Here is a 12,097-nt window from a genome sequence, read left to right as displayed (position 1 = left end):
ATAGGTATTATCGAGGCAAATGTGACATTTAAAAAAAGACCAGAAAAAAACAAAACAAAAACAAAGGACTCCATTTAAAGGGTCAGTTCTGGAGCAGATTTTAAGGAGTCAAAGCTAACAGTGCTCGTGACTTGGGTATGAAAACAGCCCCTTCAAGCATGCACTGTGTGCAGCGGGGAGTCTGCAACGGGCACCAGGGTACAGCCAGCTATGTCCCCAAAGGAGACCCCACAGCATGGTCAGCAGCCAACCTGAGCCTCCACCGAAGACGGTGGTGAAGAGAAGGCAGTTGCTATGAAACTGAGGACAATGGCCTTGAGCTGGCGGCTCTACCTATAATGTACTGAGGTTGGGAAGAAAAACCATCACAAGGACTCAGGAGCCAAGTCAAGACAATCGGCTGGCACAGAGGTCACTGGGGGTCAGTCTGGGGACTCTTTTGCTGCCATTGTGGGCAAGGGTGGCAAGCAGTGGTGGCAAAGCCATGCCCGGAGGGAGCTCAGGCAGGATGGCTGTTCTCGTCCCCTGCATTACCTGATCCTGTGGGCAGGAACCAAGGCTCACGTGTCTTCCTGCAGTTGTCTCCCTATGAATGACCTTGCCCGGTTCTGTCCTCATAGGGTGGACATTGCTAACCTTGCCTTCATTTGTAAGGCTCTCCTTAGACCTTGCTCCAACTTGAGGATCCTTGGGAGTCAAGGTTAACAGTAGCTAGTGAAAACCGGAAGCTGGCGCTTGGGTACCAGGCATTCAGAAAAGGGGAATACAAGAAAACAGGGAAGGGCAAGGCACGGGGAAAGCCATCCCACAACACACTATGAAACAACCCACAGACATTGTCGAAAGCCGCATCCAAACACACAAAACCCCACACCAAATGGATGATGCTCCAAAAGGGAAACGGTCACCTGTGACCAACTCTCATCTGCTCAGCTCCAAAATTCTCTTTCCTGGAGTGGAAGTGGAGCTCCTACACACACATGCGCTGTGAGAAGAAGAATTGAGTACGACATACCTCAGAATCAGTGAAAAAGTTGTAAAGGAGCACGTCATCAAATTCTAGGCCTTTGGCTTCGTAAACTGTTAGCACAAGCGCTAATCCCAGCTCTTCTGGAATTTTCTCCTTTGCCATTTCACTGGCTACAAGGATTACCTAGGAAACAAAGGGGGATAGAAGAGAAAAAACTTCACATTGTACAAAGAGAAATCTAGTAAAGCTGAGACTATTTCTGTGGGAGGTAAGTAATGTCTTTGATGAGGAACGGCCATCGTGGTGGGAATATTAATAACACTTCGTCACTCACCCATCTCTGAAACTTCCTCGTTCTGGGACAGGGGCTACTGAATTCTACGTTGTGGAAGAACTCAGCTTCTCAAACCTTTTTTCAACTGCAAACTGCCTTTTATTTTAAAACATACAATCTCAAGAAACTCACCTGGTGGGCTCCAAATTCAATGGGCTGGGTTTTTCTTTTGTTGCCTCGAAGCAATATTGCCAAGTCACTTACACTACAGGACTCCAGGACAATTGGTCTGGGACCATCAAAGAGGCCAGAATCCCTTGGAAGGCGATCAAAAGATTCCGGGAAATAGAACTGAAGTAAATCTACCACTCCAGATGCCAGATTGAGGATTCCTGGGATAAAAAAAGTCAGATACTGTACAACACGCCAACATGGCTGGGGTTTTTGGTTTGTTTTGTTTTGTTTTTGGCCACGCTGCACAGCTCGCGGGATCTCAGGTCCCTGACCAGGGACTGAATCCAGGCCACGGCAATGAAAGCCTGGAATCCTAACCAACTAGGCCGCCAGGGAACTCCCGTGCATTTTGTTTTCTTATTTTGGTTTTGCTTTTCTCCTGAGAAGCAGTATTGGTCCTGAGAGTACATACAATTGCAGCCAATTTCCAGATCCTGTTAGATTATCACTTTGGCTCCGAGCTGTATTACTCCGGGTACCGCAGACAAAGGCAGAGATGTGTTTGCTGTCCTAAGAAGGTTTTGTAAATCTCATTCCTGGACTATATTCATGTGAGAGAAAATGACCTCATGAAGAAGAGTCAAGGCAGAAATGTAACTAAACACTTAGAGTTGTTAGAATGCTAATACAGGGGCTAATATACAGTTAAAAAACAAGAACTATCCTGTCCCCTGTCGTTGGTACTTAGAGCACTGGAGACAACACTACATGGTAAGAGCTGGACGTTAGGTGGGGCAGCAACCTCGGCTTCCATTGCCCTTTTCCACCAGGTTTATACCCAGCAAAGAGAGGAGTATACTAAATAATTGTCAGAGCTGGATAAAGGATTTTCCAAAGAGCTTTCTCCTTGGGTCCCATTTTTGTCTAAGCGCTGAAGTAACACTGACAGTGATGTCGACTAAACAAGAGGCACCTTCATAAAGATTAACCTGTTTATTAATTCTCACAACAGCCCGGTGAGACAGACCAGACAACCCCACTTTTACAAACAGGGACTCCAAGGTCCGAGAAGTTAGTAAACACCTCCAAAAGAAGCTGGACTGAATACGGATCATCCTGGGTCTCCCACTATTCTTAGGGGCCATGTGCCCTTTGCCCAACACCAGCTAGAATTCTATGAAATGGGCATATGTGTACCCATTGCTGTTACCAAATAGTAAAGGGAAATGTTACTATCCAATGCTATTATTATTAACACTATGCAATATAAAGAAATCAAGAATACAAGTGGAAACTGTTGAATTTAAGCAGATCAGCTGCGACTGTGGTTCAGAGATGTACACTAATGAGAGGATCAGAAAAAAGCACGGAAGTGTTCATTTCAGTGAAAAACTGGAATCCACTTAAATGCCCTTCTAGGGAACTAGATAAAATTTTTTATACAAACATGCTCAAAGAATAAAAGATGGTTCAGCTATAAAAAGCAATGAAGTACTGATACACGCTACAATATGGAAGAACCTTGAAAACACTGTGCTAAGTGAAAGGAGGCAGACATAAAAGGTCACATATTTTGTGATTCCATTTATATGAAATGTCCAGAATAGGCAAACCCACAGACACAGAAAGTAGACTGGTAGTTCACAGGGGTGAGGAGGGGATAAGGGTGACTGCTAACGGTTATGGGGTTTCTTTTGGGGGTGATAAAAATGTTCTGGAATTAGACAGGGGTAATGGTTGCACAACCTTATGAATATATTAAAAAACCACGAAATTGCACATTTTAAACAGGTGAATGTTATGCTATGTGAATCTCAATTTAAAAAAGAATAAAAGATGGGGGAAGTATTCACTAAATATTCACTAAATTATGATTGATTAAACAATGTTAATCAATCATAACACTGATTATGTAAATACACATAATCAATCAATAAATGTGTGTGATAAATGCATATCTGTATATGGCCAGTAAAGAGATCAGAAGGAAACGAAACAAAATGTGAGTAGTGAGTAGCCTTACAGGGGGCTTGAATTTTTTTTTTTTTTAACGTTTTGTGTGTTTTCTAAAGTCTCTCAAATCTAATACATATTATTGGGGCTTTTTCTGGTTCTATACACGGAAACATTTACGCACAGTCTTCCCTCTATCCTGACAGGAGGTGGAAAATGGAGTTTATGTAGTGATCATCTGGGTGGGTTGCCTACTACATAAAAAAAAAAAAAAAAAACAACTGCTCACGGGACAATGCCCTTTGCCATACTCTATCTTGCTGATCATAAAGGCTGCTGCCCCAGACCAGTGGTGCTGAACCCATGTACACCATCAGAATAAGGGGCTCATTCAACTACTCATGCCAGGTCCCCTCTACAGAGTCCGACAGCAAAAAAGGGGGTGCCGTCTGGAGCTACCCCCTGGGGACAGAGAAATGTGAACGTCTTGGTCACCAAGCCCCCACACAGTGTCAGGTAGGGGAGGAGCTCAATATATGTTTCCTGAATGGATAAAATCTCGTATTTCGAGCATAAACTTCTTTGTGCCAGTTTTTCCTGCACAGCACAAGTAGAAAGTCATGGAAGAGCAAGAAGCTGAGCTGCTCAGACCCAGGCAGACCCTGTAATTGATGGGCAACATCAGGAAGACTGTGAGAGTCCTGGAAAGCTGGGCTGAGCTGTGTGGTGTATGCTACACTCTGGGAGGCCACCTGGCTTCTAATTGTTTTCTGAATCCTTGGCTAAACAAATCAGAATGTTAATCTACTTTTACACTGTAAGGGTGTTAAGAGTACCAATGTGTGTGTGTATGTGTATGTACGTGTGTGTGGTCTGTGTGTGTTTTCTCTTTTCACCAAACCACAGCCTACCTGAAATGCATCCAGAAAAAGAGAATCCATCAAAAACCTACAATAAGCACCAGACTTAAATGGTGAAATGTTAAAAAAATATTCACATTAACTTCAGGAATAACATACGGATGCCTGTTACTGTTTCTGTTTAAGGTCCTAACCAATAAAATATGATACAAAAAAGAAATGACAAGTATAGAAGATCAAACCTGCCCTTACCTGCATAAAAATGTCAAAATGGTACATGTAGTAAGAGTGTTCAGCAAGATTGTGAGATACCAGATCAATACACAAGAACCAACAGCATCCCTCTATACCAGCAAGACATGGCTAGAAAATTTAAAAAGAGAAAAAAGGTGCAGCCATGATAGTAACCAAAAGTATAAGGTTTCTGGGACAAATCTAAGAGCTGTGTAAAATATCTGGGGAAAATTATAAAATATTATTGAAGGCAGTAAAAAAAAAAATCTGAACAGAGAAATATGCCAAGGTCATGGTTCAGAAATCCCTACAATGTAAAGATGTGATTTCTTCCCAAAGAGTGAGAACTTCAATTCCAATCAAAATTACAAAGAGTCAATGGAGAAATCTGATAATACAGTAAATAAAGACAACAGATATTTGAAAAGCAAGAATTGCAAATGAGGGGAAAGGATGGACCATGAGGTAAATGGCATCAGCACAACTGTTTATCTCTATGGAAAAAAGGAAAATTAGATCACAGAAGCATGATTTCAATAAAGACAATGTCACACCACACATACATTTTAAACTGAATTAATTAAATTTACCTAAATTTTGACACCTACCTAAATATAAGGAGCACAATTTAAAACCATTAAAAGACTACATAGGAGGTTACCGTAACCCCAGGTCAGAAGGATTTAAGTAAGACAATCATCAGACCACCGATGACCAGTTTCAAGATGACTGTCAGAGCTGACTGTGCTGTTTCTGCATGTAGCCTCCTCCCTCCCTCTATAAAAGCTCTTGACCACCGATTGGCAGGGTGGGGGGAAGGGGAGTTGGCCTTGGGACGTGAATCTGACACCCCAGCCCCGGGTTGCTGGTCTCTGAAATAAAGCAAACTTTCCTTTCCACCAACCTTGCCTCTTTATTGGCTTTTGAGCAGCGAGCACCTGGACCCACTTGCGGGAAGTTTTTGACACCCAACGTGAGGCTGCGCTCTCGCGATATCTGGCTTCCAGGGTTTTCTTGGGAAGAGCTGCCGCCATGAAGAAGCACTGGGATGGCTGTGAGGAGCTCATTGCTCGTGGCTCACTGGATTCGGGAGGGGGATTTGGGCGGACGTTCCTAGCAGCTGCCCTAACCATTGGTTTCGGAGATCCTCCCTGTTTCTTCCTTGCTCGGCACTGGCTGCCAACATACGCTTTTCCTTGGTGCAACGGAAACACGCATCTGGACGAGCTGACGAGCGCCAAGCCTGAGTAAGGGCACTGGTGAGCACAAGGCACATTTTCTTTTGAGCATGAGGTGCTATCTGGGCATCTTGCCAGTTGGTTCTGACGTGTTTCTGACGTTGAGGACCATTTGTGTTGGGAAGTGTTTGTCTGGGACTCCGTATCGGTCATCCTCTCAGTGCATTTGTGACAGTTCTGTCTTCTGGTGTGTGAGTGTGTATTCCATTTGTGTGATTGGTATTCTTGTTGCTTTTTGTAAAATGGGAAATTCAGGTTCAATTCATTAAGAAAAATTTTGGCTATGAACCTATGACTAAGAAAAAGACGATTTTCTTTTTAACACTGTGGGCCAACAGTATTCTTCAGACTCCAGAGAAAATTGGTTAAGATGAAACTCTTCTGACACTCTAAACTGGTTCTTTTTTGCATATGCAGTTAGAGAAAGCTAGCTTGATAAAATACTGTTTTCAGAATTCTGACCCTGAGAGAACAAAAATATGCCTAGGAGAAAGCTTGAAATTAACGCTTATCATGTCCTTGAAATACAAACACAGCCCACTTTGCCTGAGACTTCAGCCTTGGGTTAATTAGCAGAACTACAAAAGATGTTTGGGTTCCTTAAACAGCATCTTGTACCACATTAAAGAGAAGTTGTGCTATGAGAAAAATATATGTTTTCAGAGGTTATGTTCTTAAGCTTGCCAATCAGAAAATGCTGATATAGGGCTTCCCTGGTGGCGCAGTGGTTGAGAGTCCGCCTGCCAATGCAGGGGACACGGGTTTGTGCCCCGGTCCGGGAAGATCCCACATGCCGCGGAGCGGCTGGGCCCGTGAGCCTGCGTGTCCAGAGCCTGTGCTCCGCAACGGGAGAGACCACAACAGTGAGAGGCCCGCGTACCACAAAAAAAAAAAGAAAAAGAAAATGCTGATATAAACAAACAGCTCAATTACTTGTTTCTTGGTTTTGTTAAGGTCTTTTAAGTTAAAAACTGTAATATGTAAAAATGATAAGGGAAGCATTTCAGTGTGTAAAGCAAGTAGGATATGCGTTGTCAGCAAGAGAAGTATAAAAAACGAAAATATTTTTGTTGAGGGATAAAGGAAGAATAATTTTGTCTGGAAAGTGGATAACAAAGTGTGGTGCAGTCATGAATTAGACTACTAACAGCACTGAGAAATGCATGGACTGCAGCTCCATGGTATCAACATGCAGAAATCCCAAAACATTACTATAAGCAAAATTACGAAGTTGCAGAAAGGTACGTCTGGTATGAGTCCATTAAACAAAGTTTTTAAACATGTAAAATAATACTCTATGTTGTTCATGGACACATGCAGGACATAGGAGGTGAATTGGTGAGCATTCTATAAACCACAAAGGAAGTATTCTCTGTGCCTCAGTTTCTTCCTTTGTAAAATGGGAATGATGTCTACCTTGTAGGGTTTTTTGGAGGCTTAAAAACAGGTACCCATGGGGGTTCCCTAGTGGCCCAGTGGTTAGGATTCCGGGCTTTCACCTCCGTGGCCCAGGTTCAGTACCTATGTCAACTGCCTGGCATCGTGCCTGGCACAGGGAAGGGGCACACGTGAGGCACAAATTAAAAGCACCTGAGAGTGCATTATCTCCCACAACCTCCCGCCCCCCCCACCCCCCACCCCCCACCGCCGTCTTTTCTTGCTTCTCTTCGGAAGAAAAGCTGCTTTCTTTCAGGATTAATGACTTGTAATTGACGTATTACTTTACATTTTAGAAGCAGGTGCTTCCAAAGTGCTTTAACAAAAGTTCTTAAGCAGTTTAAATGTTCCCCTGAAATGTTTTCATGTCATGGCCAACACCTTAAGCTGTAATTACTTAGAGGTTCATTTCCATTCAACCACAGCTTAAATCATCAACCTAAGAATGAGTAGCGATGACTACTGAACTTAATGGTTACCAAAGGGGGAAGGAGGAGTGGATAAACTAGGAGTTTGGGATTAACATATACACACTACTATATATTAAAATAGATGACCAACAAGGACCTACTGTATAGCATAGGGAACATCTTGTTATTATTACAACATCTTGTAATAATCCATAAGGGAAAAGAATCTGACAAAGAATATATATATATATAACTGAATCACTTTGCTGTACACCTGAAACTAACACAACATTGTAAATCAACTATACTTCAATAAAAAAAGAGAAAAAAGGGGGATTCCCTGGCGGTGCAGTGGTTAGGACTCTGCGCTCTCACTGCGGACGGCTCGGGTTCAATCCCGGGTCAGGGAACTAAGATCCCACAAGCCAAGTGGCCAAAAAAAAAAAAAAAAGAGAGAGAGAGAGAGAGAAAAGAATGAGTAGTGGCAAAAATCATAAGATCTCTTGTTCATGTGGGTAGATCAAAATATTATCCTTAGCTACAAGAACCCAACAAAAGCTAGGCCACAGCTTCAAAAGTAGCCCAAGGTCAGTGCCCAAGCACCTCCCCTGTAGGGAGAGCCCGAGGCCTGGACGTACCTGAGTGGGACCTGTAGTTCTGGTGCAGCTGGTAGATCTTCTTGGGCTTGCGCACTGCATACTGCTTGTCCGTGGTGTTCTTGCTGGCGTAGTGGAACAGAGAGCGCAGATCACTGAAGCGGAAGGCCACGCCCTTCATGATGCTCTGAGCCGTGTCCCCAGTGAGGAACATGGCGTTGGGGTCATTGATACATTTCATCAGCAGCGCCAGCTCCGCTTGGGTGAAGTCCTGGATCTCATCACCATAGAGCTCATGGATGGACCATGGGAGCACCTTGAGCTTCGACAGCCTCCGGGACAGGTTGTATAGCACATCCTCTTCATCAAAGTACCCTTTCTGAGACCTGATCTGCTGATACAGGCAGAAGAGGCCATAGATCTCACTCCGGTCTTCCTTGAAATTGGGGGACCGCTTCCGCCCTAATTGCTTATATGCTTCTTCTGTGAGTCTCCCCTGGGGGCAGCTGAGGGCCTCAAAAGACCCCTTCAGAAAAGACTTTATTTCTTTCCAAATCAGGGCAGGGTTGTAGGAAGTTTTCCCTTTGATCATTTTGGGCCATATTTCATTGGCAAACACCTCAAATGTCACGTACACCCGGGGGTCACTGTCACATGGGCGTGTCTCCACGGTTGTTTCCTCCTCACCATAGTCCCCGTCTGCCTCGGCCTCCTCCTCATCTTCCTGCCAGTTGGTGACGGTCAACTCTTCCTGCATGGACCATCCTACGATGGATCTTTTCAAGCTGCCATCTTCGTTTCTCAGAAAAAATGGTCTGGGCAGAGAAGCATCAAGCAGGAGGAGCAGCTGCTTGGAAGTGACAAACAGAGGAAAGTTCTCATCCCGCAGGTCCTGGAGTTTGTGGACATTGGGTTCCAGTGGTTTGTAGTGACTGGTGGCCTTGGTAGACTTGGAGAGCTCAATGAAATTTCTCTGCACCTCCTGGCACAGGACGTGGTTCTTGGTCACGAAGATCTGATGTAGATGCTCCAGCTGGTGGGGCTCTTCTGGGGTGGGTCCTTCCACCCCTTGTTCGGGGTCCCCTGGCTCCCCACTGGCTCCCCCTGCACAGGCTTCACTCTCCTGCTCCTCTTCTAGGCTGTCCACTGTTACCACCTCAGTGGGTCCTTCTTCCTCCTCCTCTTCGTCCTCCTCCTCCCCACCTGGACCCTCCTTTCCGGGTTCCAGTTCCAACCTTCGCTTCAGCCAGATCTGCCTGGCCAGCAGCGGGCTTCCCGCCTGCTCGGCTTTCTCCCAGTAACCGTGGAATTTCTTCCACAGCCTGTACAAGCAGCAAGTCGTCTTGCCAGTGCCGCTCCGCCCGATGAGGATGATGGTTTCCAGTGGCCTGGGGTTGAGGTCGATCACCGCGTACTCGAGCTCGCCCACCCGGAAGGGGTACTCCACCGTGGCCGTCGTGTCACTGAGGATGTTGGAGGCCATGCTGGTGCTGAAGCTGTGGAACTTCATAATGTTATACTCCGTCTCCACCGCGCTGGCAGGGGGGAAGTACTCAGGATCCACGTGTGCCCCGCCCTTCTCGGCCTCTGTGTCCTCCACGTAGCAGCGGGGTATACGCTTTTGGATTTTCATACTGTCGGACACCTGGCGCTTGTTGATACCCTTCAGCTTCTTGCGCAGGATGCAGGACAGGCCCCGGTTGTAGGCGCTGCAGATGGCCCTGATGGAGTCCGACAGTTTGCTGTGATCTAAGATGATGTCCCAGATCCGGATGATTTCCGTGTAGACCTGCCTCGCCTTCTCGGTGGGATGCGCACTGTGCTCCGCAGCCATGATCTTCTCGGGGTTCTCGCTGCACCGCGGGGAGAAGTCAATGGCGAGCTCCCACAGCATCCGGGCCCCTTTGTCCAGCTTGGCCTCGAAGAGCTGGATGCTTCCTTTCAAGTTCTTTAGCCGCTTCCGCAGGCCCCTGGTCCATTCACCATTGCCGAGCTTCTGGATGGCGAGGATAATTTTCTTCTTCATGAACTTGGTCATGACCTTGCTGGACAGCTTCTTCAGCATCTCCGAAGTGCACTCGATCTCCCATGTCATGTTCTCGAAGTCCAGGAGGCAGGCCTCCATCTCCGGCACGTTCTGGTCGTCCTGGTCGTCGCTGCCCTCTGTCCCCCTGCGATCAGCAGGCACGAGCTGCGGAGTCCCGAGGCCTGCCTGCGCATGTCCCTCCGCGGCCTCAAGGACTGCGGGGTTGTTCCCACTGCAGTCAGAGCCCCCCGCCCCCGGGGTGCCCTGTAGCTCCTGTTTCTCTCCTACGGTGCCAGCTCCTGTCTCCAGAGGCTCGGAGTCCTGTGGACAGTCCTCCTGGAGGGACGGATCCAATTCCACCTGCTGAATCAAAGCCGTGATGTCCTGCACAAGGCGGTCTCTCTGCGAACAGGGCCTGGCAGCCCCAGCCTCTGGCCTCGTAGTCTGGGCATCCGGCAGGGTCTCCCAGCTTTCAGGGACCCCGGCTCTTCTGGGTGGGGCTCTTGCAGTGCTGCTGCAGGACAGGGACTTGGAGGAGCCCTTGAGTGGAGCCGTGTGAGCCGGGGCTGCACGGCGTGGGGGCTTCCCTGGGTGGGCGGCAGCATCCTGTCGGCCCCGGCGCCTGCTCTCCTGCAGGGCTTTGTTCCAGGCCAAGAGCAGTGCGTCTGTCTTCTTCACTCGGTGCCGGGCATCTCTGCCTTCCTTGTTCTTCAGGTTGAGGTTGATGTCAAACTTCACCAGCAGATCTATCAGCTTCCCCATGCGCTTCAGCATGCCCTTCTGGAAGAGGATGTGCATCAGCGTGTTACCGCTGTTGTCCTGGATATTGGGGTTGAGGTAGTCAAACTCGGTGGGCTTGGACCAGAACAGATCCAGCAGGTGGCTGAGGAAGTTAAAACCGATGTCAGCTGAAAGACACAAAAATCCTGTGAGTGCTGAACGGCTTTTCTGGGGAGCAGAGACGCCAGCCGGGGGTCCTCAGAACACTGAACTTCCCCAAGGATTTGATAACCCAGTGGTTCTCAACTGGGGGCGATTTGCTCCCCAATGGACAGGTGGCCGTGTCTGGAAACATTTTTGATTGTCACAATTTAGGAGGTGCTACTGGCATCTAGTGGGTGGAGGCCAGGGATGCTGGTAAATATCCTACAATACACAAGGCAGCCCCCCCCAGCAAAGGATTTACCCTGCCCAACTGTCAAAGGTGGAGAAACCCAGAAATCACCGTAAATATTCCAGTAAGAGCCTTTATGTCAGGACCCTTGAAATGGCGTAAATAAATGGAAAGTATTTGCAGCTATGGACAGCCGATTCTTAAGTTTGGAACTTAAGAATCCTCCTCCATCAACCCACCCTGACCGTTCACCATGATGGTCACTCCTTCCCATCAAGCTATGGGTGAGGGGCCAGGAGATACAGGCCTGGCCAAGAAATGGGCCTTTTCCAGATGGTTAGTTTTCCCAGCAGGAAAGACCAAGGAGCACAGCATCCATTCTAACACCCAGCTTCCTCCTCAAGAAAAAGACTGCTTACAAAATAAAGGCCTACCTTCGATATCTAGAAAGATGTGGAGTGCGGCATGCAAAGGAGTGTCGCCTTCCGTGAGAGAAATGCTACGGGGGTCCGCACCCTTGGTCAAGAGGACGAAGGCCAGCTCAAAGTCCCTGTGCTTCAGGCACATGACAAGCGGCTGCTCCTGGCTGCCCTGGAGACCCTCGGGCGAGGCTGGGGGAGGCAGAGAGAAGGGACCGGTGAGCAGCATCCCTGAGCCAAGGTCAGCAGGGCCCACCTGAGGGGGGCGGGACCGATTCTGCCCTTTATTCCAAATCAAGAGGGGGTGCTGACCTGACTTCTGAGGGCCTCCTGCCACGCCCCCTTTCTGGGAGGCAAGGGTTTCCCAGTGCCCTTGGAGGGAAAGCCTGCCC

General features: G+C 47.4%; 1 protein-coding gene across 3 annotated transcripts in view; it reads right to left on the bottom strand.

Annotated features, from left to right (window-relative positions):
* TRANK1 (tetratricopeptide repeat and ankyrin repeat containing 1) overlaps positions 1–12,097 on the bottom strand; it is a 65,636-nt gene that overhangs the window by 28,524 nt on the left and 25,015 nt on the right. For all 3 annotated transcript variants that reach the window (XM_019946960.3, XM_019946961.3, XM_073810992.1), the window contains 4 exons: positions 11,721–11,897; positions 8,189–11,080; positions 1,437–1,636; positions 1,016–1,153 (listed from right to left, as the gene is read on the bottom strand). In XM_019946960.3, coding sequence (XP_019802519.2) covers positions 1,016–1,153; positions 1,437–1,636; positions 8,189–11,080; positions 11,721–11,897 — 3,407 coding nt within the window. The remainder of the gene's footprint in view (positions 1–1,015; positions 1,154–1,436; positions 1,637–8,188; positions 11,081–11,720; positions 11,898–12,097) is intronic.

Source organism: Tursiops truncatus, chromosome 10 (genome assembly GCF_011762595.2).
Source record: "Tursiops truncatus isolate mTurTru1 chromosome 10, mTurTru1.mat.Y, whole genome shotgun sequence".
NCBI classification, from domain to species: domain Eukaryota; kingdom Metazoa; phylum Chordata; class Mammalia; order Artiodactyla; family Delphinidae; genus Tursiops; species Tursiops truncatus.
This window is presented reverse-complemented; position numbering and strand designations above follow the sequence as displayed.